Genomic DNA, 13,813 nt, shown 5'->3' on the forward strand with positions numbered 1-13,813 from the left:
ATTAGGACAGCCAGCATTGTCCCTTCCCCATGACCTCCTGCCATCAGGGCTGTCCCTACCTCCATGTGGCTTTGATGTGAGGCAGTTTACCTTCCTCTCCAGTCACACGTGTGGGATTTCATTAACAGTTTACCAGAAACAAAGCGGTTTAGGATAATTGCATTAAGCAGCAGCCTGTGGGACTTCGGGTTATTAAGATGCAAAATGAGAGAGAAGAGAAAACACGTAGAAAGAGGCCTAATTAGATCCACATCCAGCCCAGAGAGGAGACGGGAGCTGCTCACTGAACAAAAAGGAGGTGGGGAGCAGAGCGGACCCTCCTCTGGACCCAGGGAACACCCTGCAGCTGATTTAGGAGGGGCTTTCCATTGGAGTAGTTTTGGGGTTTTTCAAAGTCAGCTCGCATCCTAGCAGCTCCCACTTCACATGGTCCCTTCTCCTGTAACCAAGAAGCCCCCAGCAGTCAGCCATGGAGACCCCCGTCCTGCTGCCAGCCTGCCTCCTCCTGAGCTTCATCTCTAGCCATGGATTTAATTTGGATGTGGAGCAGCCGGCTGTGTATTCTGGACCAGAAGGCAGCTTATTTGGGTATTCCACGGATTTCTACTTCCCGGATAAAGAGAGGTTAGTTATACTGATCAACACCAGAAATTACCCCGGGATGTGAATCTTTATTTACCTATTATTTATATAGCACCAACATGTTCCACAGCACTGTACAGATACTTTTTCATTTTTGTCAATGCCTGTCCCCATGGGGCTCCCAATCTAATTTCCCTATCTCACACAGCCAGAGCCCGACATTAACCCTTTGCAGCCTCTGTTGGCTCTTGTCATTGTGTTGTTAGACTGTTCACATCCTTCATAAATCCCGTTGGCAAATAAGTGTGAAAATCCCTGGTGGAGGAGAGCAGCCTGGGCCATATAGTTCCCTCCTGGGCCATATAGTTCCCTCCTGGGCCATATAGTCCGCTCCTGGCTCACACTGTGTGCAGTGCCTGTTTGTGATTTTAGTATTTATTTGTTTGATCTTTGCAGAACTTTTGAGTCTTTTTGTTCTCATGTTGCCACTCTGTGTCCTCCCGCCCCTGATTCTGTTCCGTTACTTACACACTCCCTTCCATAGTCTCATTTCCCTTCTCTCCCCACCACCAACACATTTTCTTTTTTTACTTTTTTCTTCATGCTTCCTCTCTTGCAGACATTGCCTCTACCTTTTTCCTCCCCTCTGTGTATTATTTTTATTTTATTTTTTTTATAGATTCACACTCTTGTATGTCTCGGCCCCCTACTATTACTGCTTACTAGTAAACTCCTAGGCAAGTCCTATCTTTTGTGTCTGGATTTGGAGAGGGATCCTGCTCTCCCCATCTGTTTGATATTACCTGGTGATCACCCAATTCCCAGTTTCCTGTAGTTTTTAGGTACAACTAGAGTCTGTGAGCGAGACAGAATATTTTACTGAGCGCTCTGCTTCGCTGATGGCTATAAACTTCATATTTTGACCCCAATGCTTTCATCCTATTGGCAATGCAGGGCTTTAGTTGTTTTATGTAGTGACTATGTGGTTATTGTACTGGGCAGTGCCAGGCATTAAAGTGGCGATCGCCCTGCATTATTTATTCTTTTTTGGGGTTGGTTCACACTGGTGGGAAAAGTCCGTGGCACATCCACATATTACATTCAATGCGCCATAAACTGTGATGCTACAGATTTGATAATCTCGGCAGCACGTGGGTGAGACGGACTGATCCAGATGACTGGTGCTGTGATCTGCTGCAGCTTGTGTGTGCATGGACGGTCTGCAGTACATGCGTTACATGCAGGAGCGGACATGCCATTGGTGCAATGTATGGGGGCCACGTCTACTGTCAAAGCAGGTGGAGTTGTGCATTATGATGAGCTATAAGGCTATGTGCACACGTTGCGGATTATTGCGGATTAGGCTTAGGAATTTCTGGTGCGGATTCTGCCTCTCCTGGCAGAAAACGCACCTGCGTTTTTTTGTGCGTTTTTGCTGCGGTTTTCTTGCGGATTTGCAGCAGTTTTTACCCCTGTGGTTTTCTATAATGGAGTGGGTACAAAAACGCTGCAGATTCACAAAAAAGAATTGACATGCTATTTCTTTTAAACTGCAGAGTTTCCGCAGCGGATTTTCCGCAAAGTGTGCACAGCATTTTTTTTTTTTTCATTGATTTACCTTGTACTGTAAATCGCGGATCTGCAGCGTTTCTGCACCTCCAAAAAACGTTGCGGATCCGCAGCAAATCCACAACGTGTGCACATACCCTAAGGCTACTTTCACACTAGCGTCGGGAACAACCCGTCGCTGCGCGTCGGGCCGACGTTCCCGACGCTAGTGTGGTCTCCGCCGCACAACGGGGGCAGCGGATGCATATTTCCCACGCATCCGCTGCCCCATTGTGATGTGCGGGGAAGTGCGGGGAGGTGGGGGCGGAGTTCCGACTGCGCATGCGCGGTCGGAAAAAGCGGACCGTCGGGAGCAAAAAACGTTACATGTAACGTTTTTTTCTCCCGACGGACCGCTACCATACGCCCAAACGCCGCCAAACGCATTCACCGTTTGGAAATGCGTCGCAAATGCGTCGCAAATGCGCCGCTAATGTTACTCTATGACGAAACAACGTATCCAGCAAAAACTTTTGCTGGATGCGGCGTTTCGCAAAAACGACGCATTTGCGACGTATTGCAGTTAACGCTAGTGTGAAACTAGCCTATGACTGCAAAGTGCTCCTATATTGTTCTTGCACAGCGGCCACTTCTGTCTGTCCACCTTTTGGTTTCGTGTGGCCATTGTAGGCTGGCGAGGACCTTGTACAAGAACAGTATATAAGCCCTTTGCAGTCCAATAATAATGCACAATTCCACCTGATTTTGGGGGTGGATGTGGGCCTCCTACCTCTTGGGCCCTTGTGTGTCTGCATTGGTTGGACCAATGGTTTGTTTGCCCCTTTAGGTGGATATGCCCTAAAACTCAGTTCTATGAATTTCAAGAGCGCCTATTGGTTGCAGTCAAAGAGCACCTGACAGCATATTTTCCTTATTTGTGAAAGTAGTGGTGTGTCTGTGTAGATGCTGTCGCCTAATACAAAATACAGTGTGTCCCTAAAGTCATGGTGCACTTTTATGGTTTACATTTTGGCGCCCTTTCTATGGCCCAATCATATTAGACCTATTCATGAGGAGAGATAACAAGAATCAATCAAACACAATCTCATTTAAGCTGTTGCTGAGCCCCCAATCAGATTAACCCCTGATAAACTGAACTCTGATTAATACACTGGTAAAAAGTGCACCATGACTTTACGGACACACTGTATTTTGTAGAGATCTGATGTGCCGGTCGTGAGAAATGTAGCATAGAATACATATGCAAATTTTCCTGGAAGTGCACTGGTGCTTTTTAAGAGCATGGACACGCCCTCAGTGCACTTCTAGCCTGATTTGCATATGTAGTGTAGATGATTAGCAAACTGGATAGCTATAAAATGGGTATCCCAATCCCTTTTTTCATTTTTTTTGTTTGTGACAATCGCCTTTTTAGCCATATCACTATTTCCATATGTAAAAAATGTGCCAATGGGTTCAGTTTCCCACATCTATAGTAAATGTAATCGCACTTCGTGACTTAACGCTCATCTGTGGGCTGTAATATTAAGCGATGACTCCTACCTTCTAAGAAAATCAAAGGTATTGTCATCTAGTCCTAACCGTACAATCCTCGTGGCCCATTCAGCCCTTTGATCTGGTGCTACCAGTGTGTACATGACTGTGCCCAGTCAGCTCTGTGGGCGCAGGACCTGAGGGAAGCGAGGGCTTCTCCATACAGCTCAGAGCCACATGAGGAAAGTGAGTAATAATGTTTAACAGGACAGCGCTTCCTGAAACCGGACACGCAGCAACAGTGAGGATTGTGTCCAGCCCCTGTATGGCACCCACAGGAATCCTGAGTCAAGACTGTTCACTGAGAAAATAGACATTGTGAATGGGAATCTACACTGTGTGATCTACAATGTATTATTGCCACTGAATAACTAATATTTTTGCTGACAAAATATTTTTCAAACGTTTTATTCTTAATCGTGTTTTATCAGCGGTAATTACATCTTTGCATTTTCAGAATTGTTCTGGCCTACGATGTTCTTCTGGAAGACACCCTAGATGGCAACATTAAAAAGCTATCTTTTGATGTGGTATTACTCTAACACCCTTCGTAGTTTGCTGATTCCCCAAAGTTTATGTGAAAGTCACCATTGGCTGCAACTTTGGTATAAATTGCTGCAGTGTTCGGGCTCATTCAGATGTTGACATTCCTTGTATGACTTCTAGCTGTGTTCTTCATGGCTAGAACTTGTGCCTAATTATAATCTATGGAGCTGTTCACATTTCTGTGTATCTTTACGGGACCAGCGGTCTGCACCAAATCATGGAGACCTGACCGCTTTTGATCCAATCTGTGTATCTTTTTCAGACTGCTTGGTAGACGCTTGTGAAACCTCCATCAGTGTTGGGCCCCACTCACACTTCAAGTATTTATCAGCCAAAACCAGGAGTGTGAAAAATCCAGAAGTGGTGCACCAATTTCTATTACGATTTTCCTCTGATTGTTCCACTCCTGATTTTAGCCTACAAGTACGGAGGTAAAAAAAAAAAACCAGGCCACTTTCAACGTGTTTTTTTTTTTTTTTTTTTTTTTTTTTTTCCCCTGATCTGAGAAACTGACAAATTTCTGACCAAACCCCCTAGGGTGGAGCTTACACATCGACGTCTGTGAGCCCTTACTCTAAGGCTCTGTTCACATGTCACTTGGCCTAAAGAAACTTTTCCAATATAATGGAAACCTCTTGTCGATTGTACCTACAAGCTGCCGACATTACTGCAACTTAAAATCAATTCAGTTTATTTTCATCAGCCTTTCGTGCTGTGAAATGGTCATAGGAATTTCTGCCACAAAATCTGAAGCGTGTAAGCACACCCAGTAAGGATTAAGGTGGAGTGGACAGGCAACTTTGGCACCTTAAGTTTGGATGTAGCCTGTTTTGTATAATAGCTGAACGTAAGCTGCAACTAGTTCCAACAACTGACTATCATGCATGGACCACCCTTTTAATAAATCGACAGCAAAGAACAAGTGCTGGCCTTAATAATAAACGTAAACTTTTTGAATTCATCACTTGGATAAAAATACACTGTTCCAAATTATTATGCAAATAATATTTCCTCATTTTCTCTAAATTGCCTATCTGAATTGCAGTCATTGTTATTTTCCAGTCATCTAGTATATTATAGTATAATATATTATATTATACTAGTCATCTAGTCATTCTAGTATAATTGCTTGTTTTGGAACAAACTGCCTATGAAAACAGTATATTTTTATAAAAAATAAACACTCAAAATGCATGTTCCAAATTATTATGTGCAGCAGAGTTTTCAACCTTTTCTTTTTATTTTGAACAAAAAAGTGGTCAATTGTGAAGTTATAAGCATTATCAGCTTATTACAAAATGAAATCAAACAGTTCAAGTGAAAACTTTATTCTAGGTGATGTTACATTTGCACATAGGACCCCTTGTTCGAAAGAAGCTTCTGAACTCTCTCGTCCATTGAATTTGTCAGTTTTTGGATGGTTTCTGCTTCAATTGTTTTGCATGGTGGCCACACCATAAGTTTGTCCTCTTTTATGCCCATAGCAGCCAGAGATGCAGATGTGTTTTTTGTAGCATGAGACGCTGCATTATCATGCATGAAAATGATCTTGCTGCGGAAAGCATGGTTCTTCCTCTTGAACCATGGCAGGAAGTGTTGTTTTAAAAACTCCACATAGATTATGGAGTTCATCTTTACCCCTTCAGGGATCCTAAAGGGGCCGACAATCTCTCTCCCCATGATTCCAGGCCAAAACATTACTCCACCTCCTCCTTGTTGGCGCCTTAGCCGTGTTTTCATGGGGTGTCCATCTACCAGCCATCCTCCACTCCATCCATCTGGACCATCTGGACCATCGAGTGTTGCACGGCACTCATCAGTGAACAACAGTTTGGAAGTCAGTCTTCATGTATCGTTTGGCCCACTGGAGCCGTTTCTGCTTGTGTGCAGTGGATAGAGGTGGTCGACAGGATGGCTTAAGCACAGCTGAAAACTTCTGAAGGACCCTGCATCTTGTTGTTCTGGGGATGTTGGAGGCACCAGCAGCTTCAAAAACTTGTCTGCTGCTATGACAAGGCATTTTTGCAGCTGCTCTTTTAACCTTACGCAATTGCCTGTCGGAAAGAGTCCTCAATTTTTCCTTATCAGCACGCACACGTGTGTGCCGGGAATCAGCTACATACTTCTTGATTGTGCGATGATCACGATGAAGTGTCTTGGCAATGTTGATTGTAGTCATGCCTTGACCTAAATACTCCACAATTTGTTGCTTCTCAGCAGCCGACACATCCTTTTTCTTTCCCATTTTGGCAAAAAATGTAGGCTGCTTAATAATGTGGAACAGCCTTCTTAAGTAGTCTTGCCTTTATTTGGACACACCTGCCAAACTAATTTGCACAGGTATCTGAAATTGCTTTCAGTGATATAAAGAGCCCTGACATGCATCACCATCAATGAGTTTAAATGACAGACAAAAAAAATTCTAACGTTATCACTCCTAAACTCTTTGTGCATAATAATTTGGAACACAGTGTACATGAAGAAATTGTGACAAAACATGCATCGGAATGTTGGATCATGCTTGGATCCCTTTGCTGGACTTGATCTGACACCATCACTAGGCTTTGAGTGTGGGGCTCCTTAGGCATCGTTTCTATGGATGTGTTTATTGACCAGTACTTACATGAAGTGATTTATCGGATAGCTTAACTCGCCTGCAGATTCCTGGAGAAGTTTATTGTGAGGCTGAACTCTTGTGTTATGCAATTGCAGTAGGTAAAAAGACTATTCTGAACCAGAGATGTGGAGATATCTGCAGCGCCCCAGAGTCCTGGACGTTGCAGTAATGTCACTCGTCCACCAGGGGGAGTGATATTACGTCTGATGGTACTAAAGGAGTTCACCTTGCCAGGTATCAGTCACACACTACACTTCACACTCCAGTCCACCAGGGGGAGCCTTGCTTCTATCTATTAGGGCACTCCTCACACACGGGTAAAACTGGTGGGTTGGATAGGAAGTCAGGAAGAAGCAGACTGGGCTTCGACCCGATAACATCGAGTCGGAAGCTACCTGGGTTAGACCCAGATAGGACCTGTCAGGCAGACAGGGGAAGGAGGAGGAACATCTGAGCTGCAGACAGAGGATCCCTGTCAGGGGTGGGATCCTGACAGAGGTCTAGCATGAGATAGAAAGCTGCGCCTGCACTCCATTGCGGCAGCATCCTAAGAAAGGTCACGAAGCGAAGTATATTGTGGAGAGTGAGCAACGAAGTCACAGCACAAGGAGATAATACCAGGAGGAGTCCTGCCCTGAGATCGGCAGCCTCCTTCCGAGGCGCGTGGACAGAACACCGAGGGAGTAATTGACTCTACGTATTACTTCAGAGACCGGCAGGACAGTTAATTCCAAGTTAGCTGCCCGACCTAAATACCTAAGAAGACACGGAGGCAAATTGTGGGAGAGGGGCGTCTCTAGGGTCCCTATAAATAAGCTCCAGGCCTACCCCGTCATACTGGTTCTATACCATCTGGGGGACAGAGAGAGAGAAGATCAGAAACATCCACGAAAGTTGTGAGGACTATCCCGTGGTGCTCAGCAGGGAGGTACTACAACACACAGGCGCTAGTAGGAAGGCTACTGATTTCCACCTGGTTAAGAGAACTCTGGATTTGCCTTCGGACCGGCCGGACTCTGCCTGCCCTGTGAATGGTACTCTGGACTGTGGACGCTGAGGTCTTCAGTAAAAGGTAAAGAGACTGCAACCTTTGTGTCCTCGTTATTCATCGCGTCTTACATCATCCATCATCACCACCTACACCTCTGGGAAGCCCCGGGGACATACTTCACCTGTGGGAAGGTATACCATCTAGCTGCCATTCCATCACCCCAGCGGACCCCTAAGCAGCGTCGGTCACCCTGACCGAATACCACAGGTGGCGTCACGAACACCAGACAAACTACTCCTTTAATTGGACGCCCCTCAGAAGGGCCACGGACCGGGTCGGGCCACCATGACATCCCCGGAACCGAGAGAGACCCGGTACCGAGTACTCCATTGCCCTTAACGTGGGGGTGCTCCATATCAACCTCTGAACATGGCTGACATACACCAACTGGGGAAGAAGGGAGGGGTTACTTACATCAGAGCTGGGCTACAGGGAGAGAGGGAGGACAAACTTCTACACAGGAAACCTGATTGCATAGCAGTTTACCAGAAACAATACAATGATAATACAATACTGTATAATTCCCAAGCTGTGGGAGAATAAAGCAGAAGTGGTGACGTGTTTCTATTATACTTATTCTCTGAATGTTCTACTTGTCGTTTTGCCATACAAATGAGTCGCCCACCAGGGCAGTGGGGTTACCGGGTCCGTTCTTAAAGAGGATGTCACAGTGGCTGCGACCCGATCTGTGGCCCTGGGCTTTGAATTAAAGGGACGGTCTTTTAAGGGAAAAACTGTTTAGAAGTCTGTCTTGACGCCACCTGTGGTGTTCGGTCAATAGTGGGACCGACACTGCGTTAAAGGGGTCCTCTGGGGGATGTTATTACAGCCCTAATGGTACACTTCCCACAGGTGAAGTAGGATCCCCAGGGGTCCTAATATGCATGGTGCTGATGACGGTTGCCGGTAAAGGACACAAGTTGTAAGTCTTTACTTGGTTTACTGTAGTTGGCAGGCCACAATCCAGGGTACCAGGCACAGATGATGGTATGGTCCTGCTGGCCCAGAGGCAATGGAGGGTTCCCTTGTTCCAGTAGAGGTCCGTGAGCCTTTCCAACTAGCACTTGCTGTATATGAGGTCCCTGCTGCCTGAAGCTTCCTGCAGAGTCCTCTATTCCCCCTGTCCTGAGACTGTACCTGCATGACGGGCAGCTTGAGCCTTTTTACAGGGACTCTATCATGCCCCGGGCTCCTCAGGTGCTGCTGCGTCTCAGGTGTGGTGTGGGCAATGTTTTTATTATCTTATGCCCTCCGGTTCTGCCAATGGCCGTACAGTTCCACTAAGGCCTCAGGCTCCCGCTACCCGGCTTCTGCGCTATGGCTCTGAGGGTGCCTGGTCACAGTTCCCCTCTGAGTCCTGTTCCTCTCCTTTGCTCCTTCCCTTCTGGCTCCTCCACATTCAACCACTCAGGTCTTCCTCCTTCCAGAGGCTGCAGCTCCCTCGTGGCTGCCTCGTTGTTGTCAGGCCTCTCTATCTGCTCTCTGAGACTTCCTCTCCCTGGACCAACTGTCCTGCTTGGTCTCCTAGGACCAACTGCCTAGCTCCTCCTCCAGGTCAGGAAACATATAGCTTAGAGAAGCTCCCCTGAATCCGGGTCCTGAGCTCCTCCTCCTGGCCTGGACTTGGAATGTGTTGTGTGGGGGTGCCTTACTTGGTGAAGAGAACTCCATTGCCTCTGAGCATGACATTACTCTCCCCAAAGGAAAGGCAACATCACTGCAGCAGCCGACCACCTGGGGTGCTGCACAAATACGAAGGTAAAATACTGACCGTGTGACCATGGTCTTAAGGCCCCGTCTCACACAGCGACGCTGCAGCGATACAGACAACGATGCTGATCGCTGCAGCGTCGCTGTTTTGTCGCTGTGTGGTCGCTGGGGAGCTGTCACACAGACCGCTCTCTCCAGCGACCAACGATCAGGGGAACGACTTCGGCATCGTTGAAACTGTCTTCAACGATGCCGAAGTCCCCCTGCAGCACCCGGGTAACCAGGGTAAACATCGGGTTACTAAGCGCAGGGCCGCGCTTAGTAACCCGATGTTTACCCTGGTTACCAAAAAAACAAACAGTACATACTCACCATCTGTTGCCCGTCAGGTCCCTTGCCGTCTGCTTCCCGCTCTGACTGAGTGCCGCCGTACAGTGAGAGCAGAGCGCAGCGGTGACGTCACTGCTGCGCTCTCACTGTACGGCACTCAGAGCAGGAAGCAGACAGCAAGGGACCTGACGGGCAACAGATGGTGAGTATGTACTGTTTTTTTTTTTTTACATTTACGCTGGTAACCAGGGTAAACATCGGGTTACTAAGTGCGGCCCTGCGCTTAGTAACCCGATGTTTACCCTGGTTACCAGTGAAGACATCGCTGGATCGGTGTCACACACACCGATTCAGCGATGTCAGCGGGACCTCAACGACCAAAAAAAGGTCCAGGCCATTCCGACACGACCAGCGATCTCGCAGCAGGGGCCTGATCGCTGGTACGTGTCACACATAGCGAGATCGCTACTGAGGTCGCTGTTGCGTCACAAAACTTGTGACTCAGCAGCGATCTCGCTAGCGATCTCGCTATGTGAGACGGGGCCTTTACCCAGTGACTCTGGAGATGGCAGATTACTCCACCATACAAACTGCTCCACTAGCTTTGTATCTTAACCGGTGAGTACCTAAAATGGATGCCCCACTAATATGGCTTCCCCTTTTTATACTGTGCCCTTAAGCCCTCCTCTGCCTCCTCCCCCTGTGACCTCATCACTCCAACCTAACTCAATAATGCCATTCACGCCTTTAATTTCTTTCAAACCCTATTCGCTCCTGTATTCCCACATCCACTTGTCATGTCTGCCTCCCTTAAAGAGGCCGATAGCCCAGCACAGCCTCTGTTGAGCAATGTTGGAAATTGCGCTGGGAATTATCTATCTATCTATCATCTCTTTTTTTTTTTTTTCCTAATTTTGGGAATATAATCTCAAAGTGTTTGAATTTTTGTAGAACTTCAGGATACATTGGAGTCACACATCTCTAATCTATATATTTTTATGCAAGTGATTTGAATTAATAAAGATTACATTTGGATATTTGTACATGGAGCAGTCAGAGCTGCAATACAAGTCCACAGCAAACAACCCAAAAAAAGTTAACTGGAGTGTACATTGTTGGGTGTATTGGTTTTCTGTCTCAAGGGATTCAAATGACGTGAAGATCTGCTTTCATGATCAGTCTGTCACTGCTCTCCATGTGCAGGGGCTGTGGCTTTTCATTTGATAATTTTTCAAAATATGGTCCATTTATCGATCAAAAATGGTGCAAGCCAAAGCAACGTTGCCCATATTAATCAAATACTTGTCTATAGAGAAAAAAGATGAATCCAGACTCATAATTGTTTGCCATAGAAAACGCAGTTATGTCATCACCATTAATAAATTAGTCCCACAAAGTTTAACATGCCCATAAGCCAACATGTTAAAATTATTAGCGATTTACCAGATGGGTGATAATTGTTCTGGCGATGTGGTTCCTACAGCCACGGCTGGCATCAACACCCAGGCAAGTGCGGGGGCTCTGAGCAGGCAGTGGGGCCCACTCTGTCAGGGCACCGGCATGCTATGGGGGCCCTCCCATATGCTTTCTCAGGGCCCTAGCACTTGCAACACTTGCCTCTCACTGGGTGACTTCCACGTCTTCTGACAGTGATGATCAAGTCAGAGGGCGCGATGACGTGACTAATGTGCGCCTTCTACCTGAACAGTCAGTGCAGAGAGCCTTTAGACTCCAACGCAGTAGAGCGGGGAGAGTCCGGAGCAGAGGTGAAAATAAAATATATATAATATAATAGTTTTTTTTTATGTTTGGAGAATTGTATATGGGGCCCATCCTATTCTGAATGGAGCAATATATGGGGTCCATTATTCTGTATGGAGGACTATACTGTCTGGTTTTTGAGTTACTGATATCACTCATGTAATGTAAGAAGTGAAATCTTTGTCATTGTGCTATACCTATATTTCTCTGCCATATCTGTGCATCATGAATTGTGGGATGTGTTAAGGGGCCCACTGAGACTTTTTGCCTTGGGTCCATGAAAACCTGGAGCCGGTCCTGCCTACTGTTGTGCCTCCCACCAGGAGAGAACAGGGAAGCTATGTCCACTGTTGTCCTCTTTTTCACTGATTAATGATGCAATTAGATCAGTCTGTAACTGGGGACCGAACATTTGTAGGAACTCTTTTCCTGATTGTCCGGCAATCTAATTACAAACAAACAAACAAATTGACCATTTGTTGGGTGATCAGAAGTTTACACTCAATTTAAACATGATCAGTAACATCTCGCTGTTTGACTATAACAAGTCGCTGTATGGAGACAGAACCACAATTTCTATCTGTTTGTTCCCTGCATTTATTCTGTCCATGTAAACCGGCTCTAAATGACTTGTTTATTGACCTGAAATTTGCCTGTGTAAATGCATCATAAGATGGCCAAGTGCTGCGATCGGCTACTGACGTTATTCCTATACTCCAATGAATGAAGCTGGAAGGGGGGGAGATTCAAGTCCAGTATTCTAGCAGTCGGTGGAGGTCTATCTATGGATAACTTATCGCTTATGTTGACTGAGAACACTATATATCCTGAGAATGATACACACCCAACAGACTACAGGTTTCTGTTCTGACATTTTCTTTTGCATGTTGAGCTGCGTGTTCATTAATATAAAGCTAAGAGGCTATGCTTACTATATTGGGTATTTTTATTTTTTGCCGTTTTTAGAATCCCACAATTTTCTGTTGAAGCTCTTAATCTTCTTTGAAGTTCTTGACCACATAGCATTGGCCTATTCCTGTGGGTAACGTCTCTGAAGTGGTAGAAATAACTGAACCCCAATCTGTAATTCTTAGCCACAAAATTGGTATCTTAAATCTGAGGTAATGCTAAGGGTAGACATTTTGAGAATATATCTGGCTGTCTAGTAGGGCTTCCACATTTCTAAGGAATGTCCATGAATAGACCTGTAATGTGATCGGGGCTCCATGCCATTCATTGCTCCCTGTAAGATGCTGGGATTCCTTGTATGCTCTTTCTAATTTCATCTGAATATCTCATCTGTAAAGAGAATGAGTAATGACGTGCACATGGGTCTTTCTTGGACCCGCCAGGTCATTTATCTTGTGGCCTGTACTTTTTTCTTGCAGAGATCAAGACTACAATTCCTCTTCCTAGAGGGTCTGTGTGCTTGCTTTGTCTGGCTGGTAGCATTTTTGACAAGGGGCAATAAAACATATGACCCTGGATGCTTTACTACTTCTTCAGGAATGTACTTTCTTATCACTACAAAATGAATGATTTTTCTCCACACCATACATGGGTTATTTGCTTTTCTTTAAATGTTGGCCACTTTTTGCTATGATGCATAGTTCCCATGAAGCATAATGTAGGGTTATACTTTATATACAGATTAGTATATATTATCTCTAGCTTCACATTGGTAGGATCAGGTTAGAAAGGTCTAAAGTCCATTTAGATGAGCCGATTAATCTGTAACGAGTGTTCACTAAACCACACATTTGCTAAGTATTGGCAGCGGCTTTAAACCTATCAACAATGCCCAACGATCAAGCAAAATTCTTGTCCATCTGATGTTTGGATTAATGCCTACATTAATATCCTCGTTCTTCACAGCACATTGTCCTGTGGTAAGAAAGCAATGATGTTCTACGCGCACTGAACAAACGCCGATACAGTTTAGAGTAGTGGTAGATCTGGGGGGCGCCAGGCGACTGCCACCTGGTAGCTACTCTACTGATTCTTATGCATGGTGAGCTAGGAGAGATTGCCGTCAGTCGAACCATAGTTTGGTCAACAGCTATGTGATGTGTAAAGCCAAGTTGTGCCAAGAATAGACTTAGAATGAAGCAGAG

The 13,813-nt window shown here is 45.7% G+C and overlaps 1 protein-coding gene across 1 annotated transcript in view; it reads left to right on the forward strand.

The window, feature by feature from the left end:
• The first annotated feature begins 218 nt into the window (after positions 1–218).
• The window catches only part of ITGA5 (integrin subunit alpha 5), a 146,805-nt gene continuing 133,210 nt past the window's right edge, over positions 219–13,813 (forward strand). The window contains exon 1 of the mRNA XM_077297921.1: positions 219–624. Within this exon, the coding sequence (XP_077154036.1) occupies positions 470–624 (155 nt within the window). The 5' untranslated portion in view covers positions 219–469. The remainder of the gene's footprint in view (positions 625–13,813) is intronic.

This window comes from Ranitomeya variabilis, chromosome 3, assembly GCF_051348905.1.
Source record: "Ranitomeya variabilis isolate aRanVar5 chromosome 3, aRanVar5.hap1, whole genome shotgun sequence".
Taxonomy (NCBI): domain Eukaryota; kingdom Metazoa; phylum Chordata; class Amphibia; order Anura; family Dendrobatidae; genus Ranitomeya; species Ranitomeya variabilis.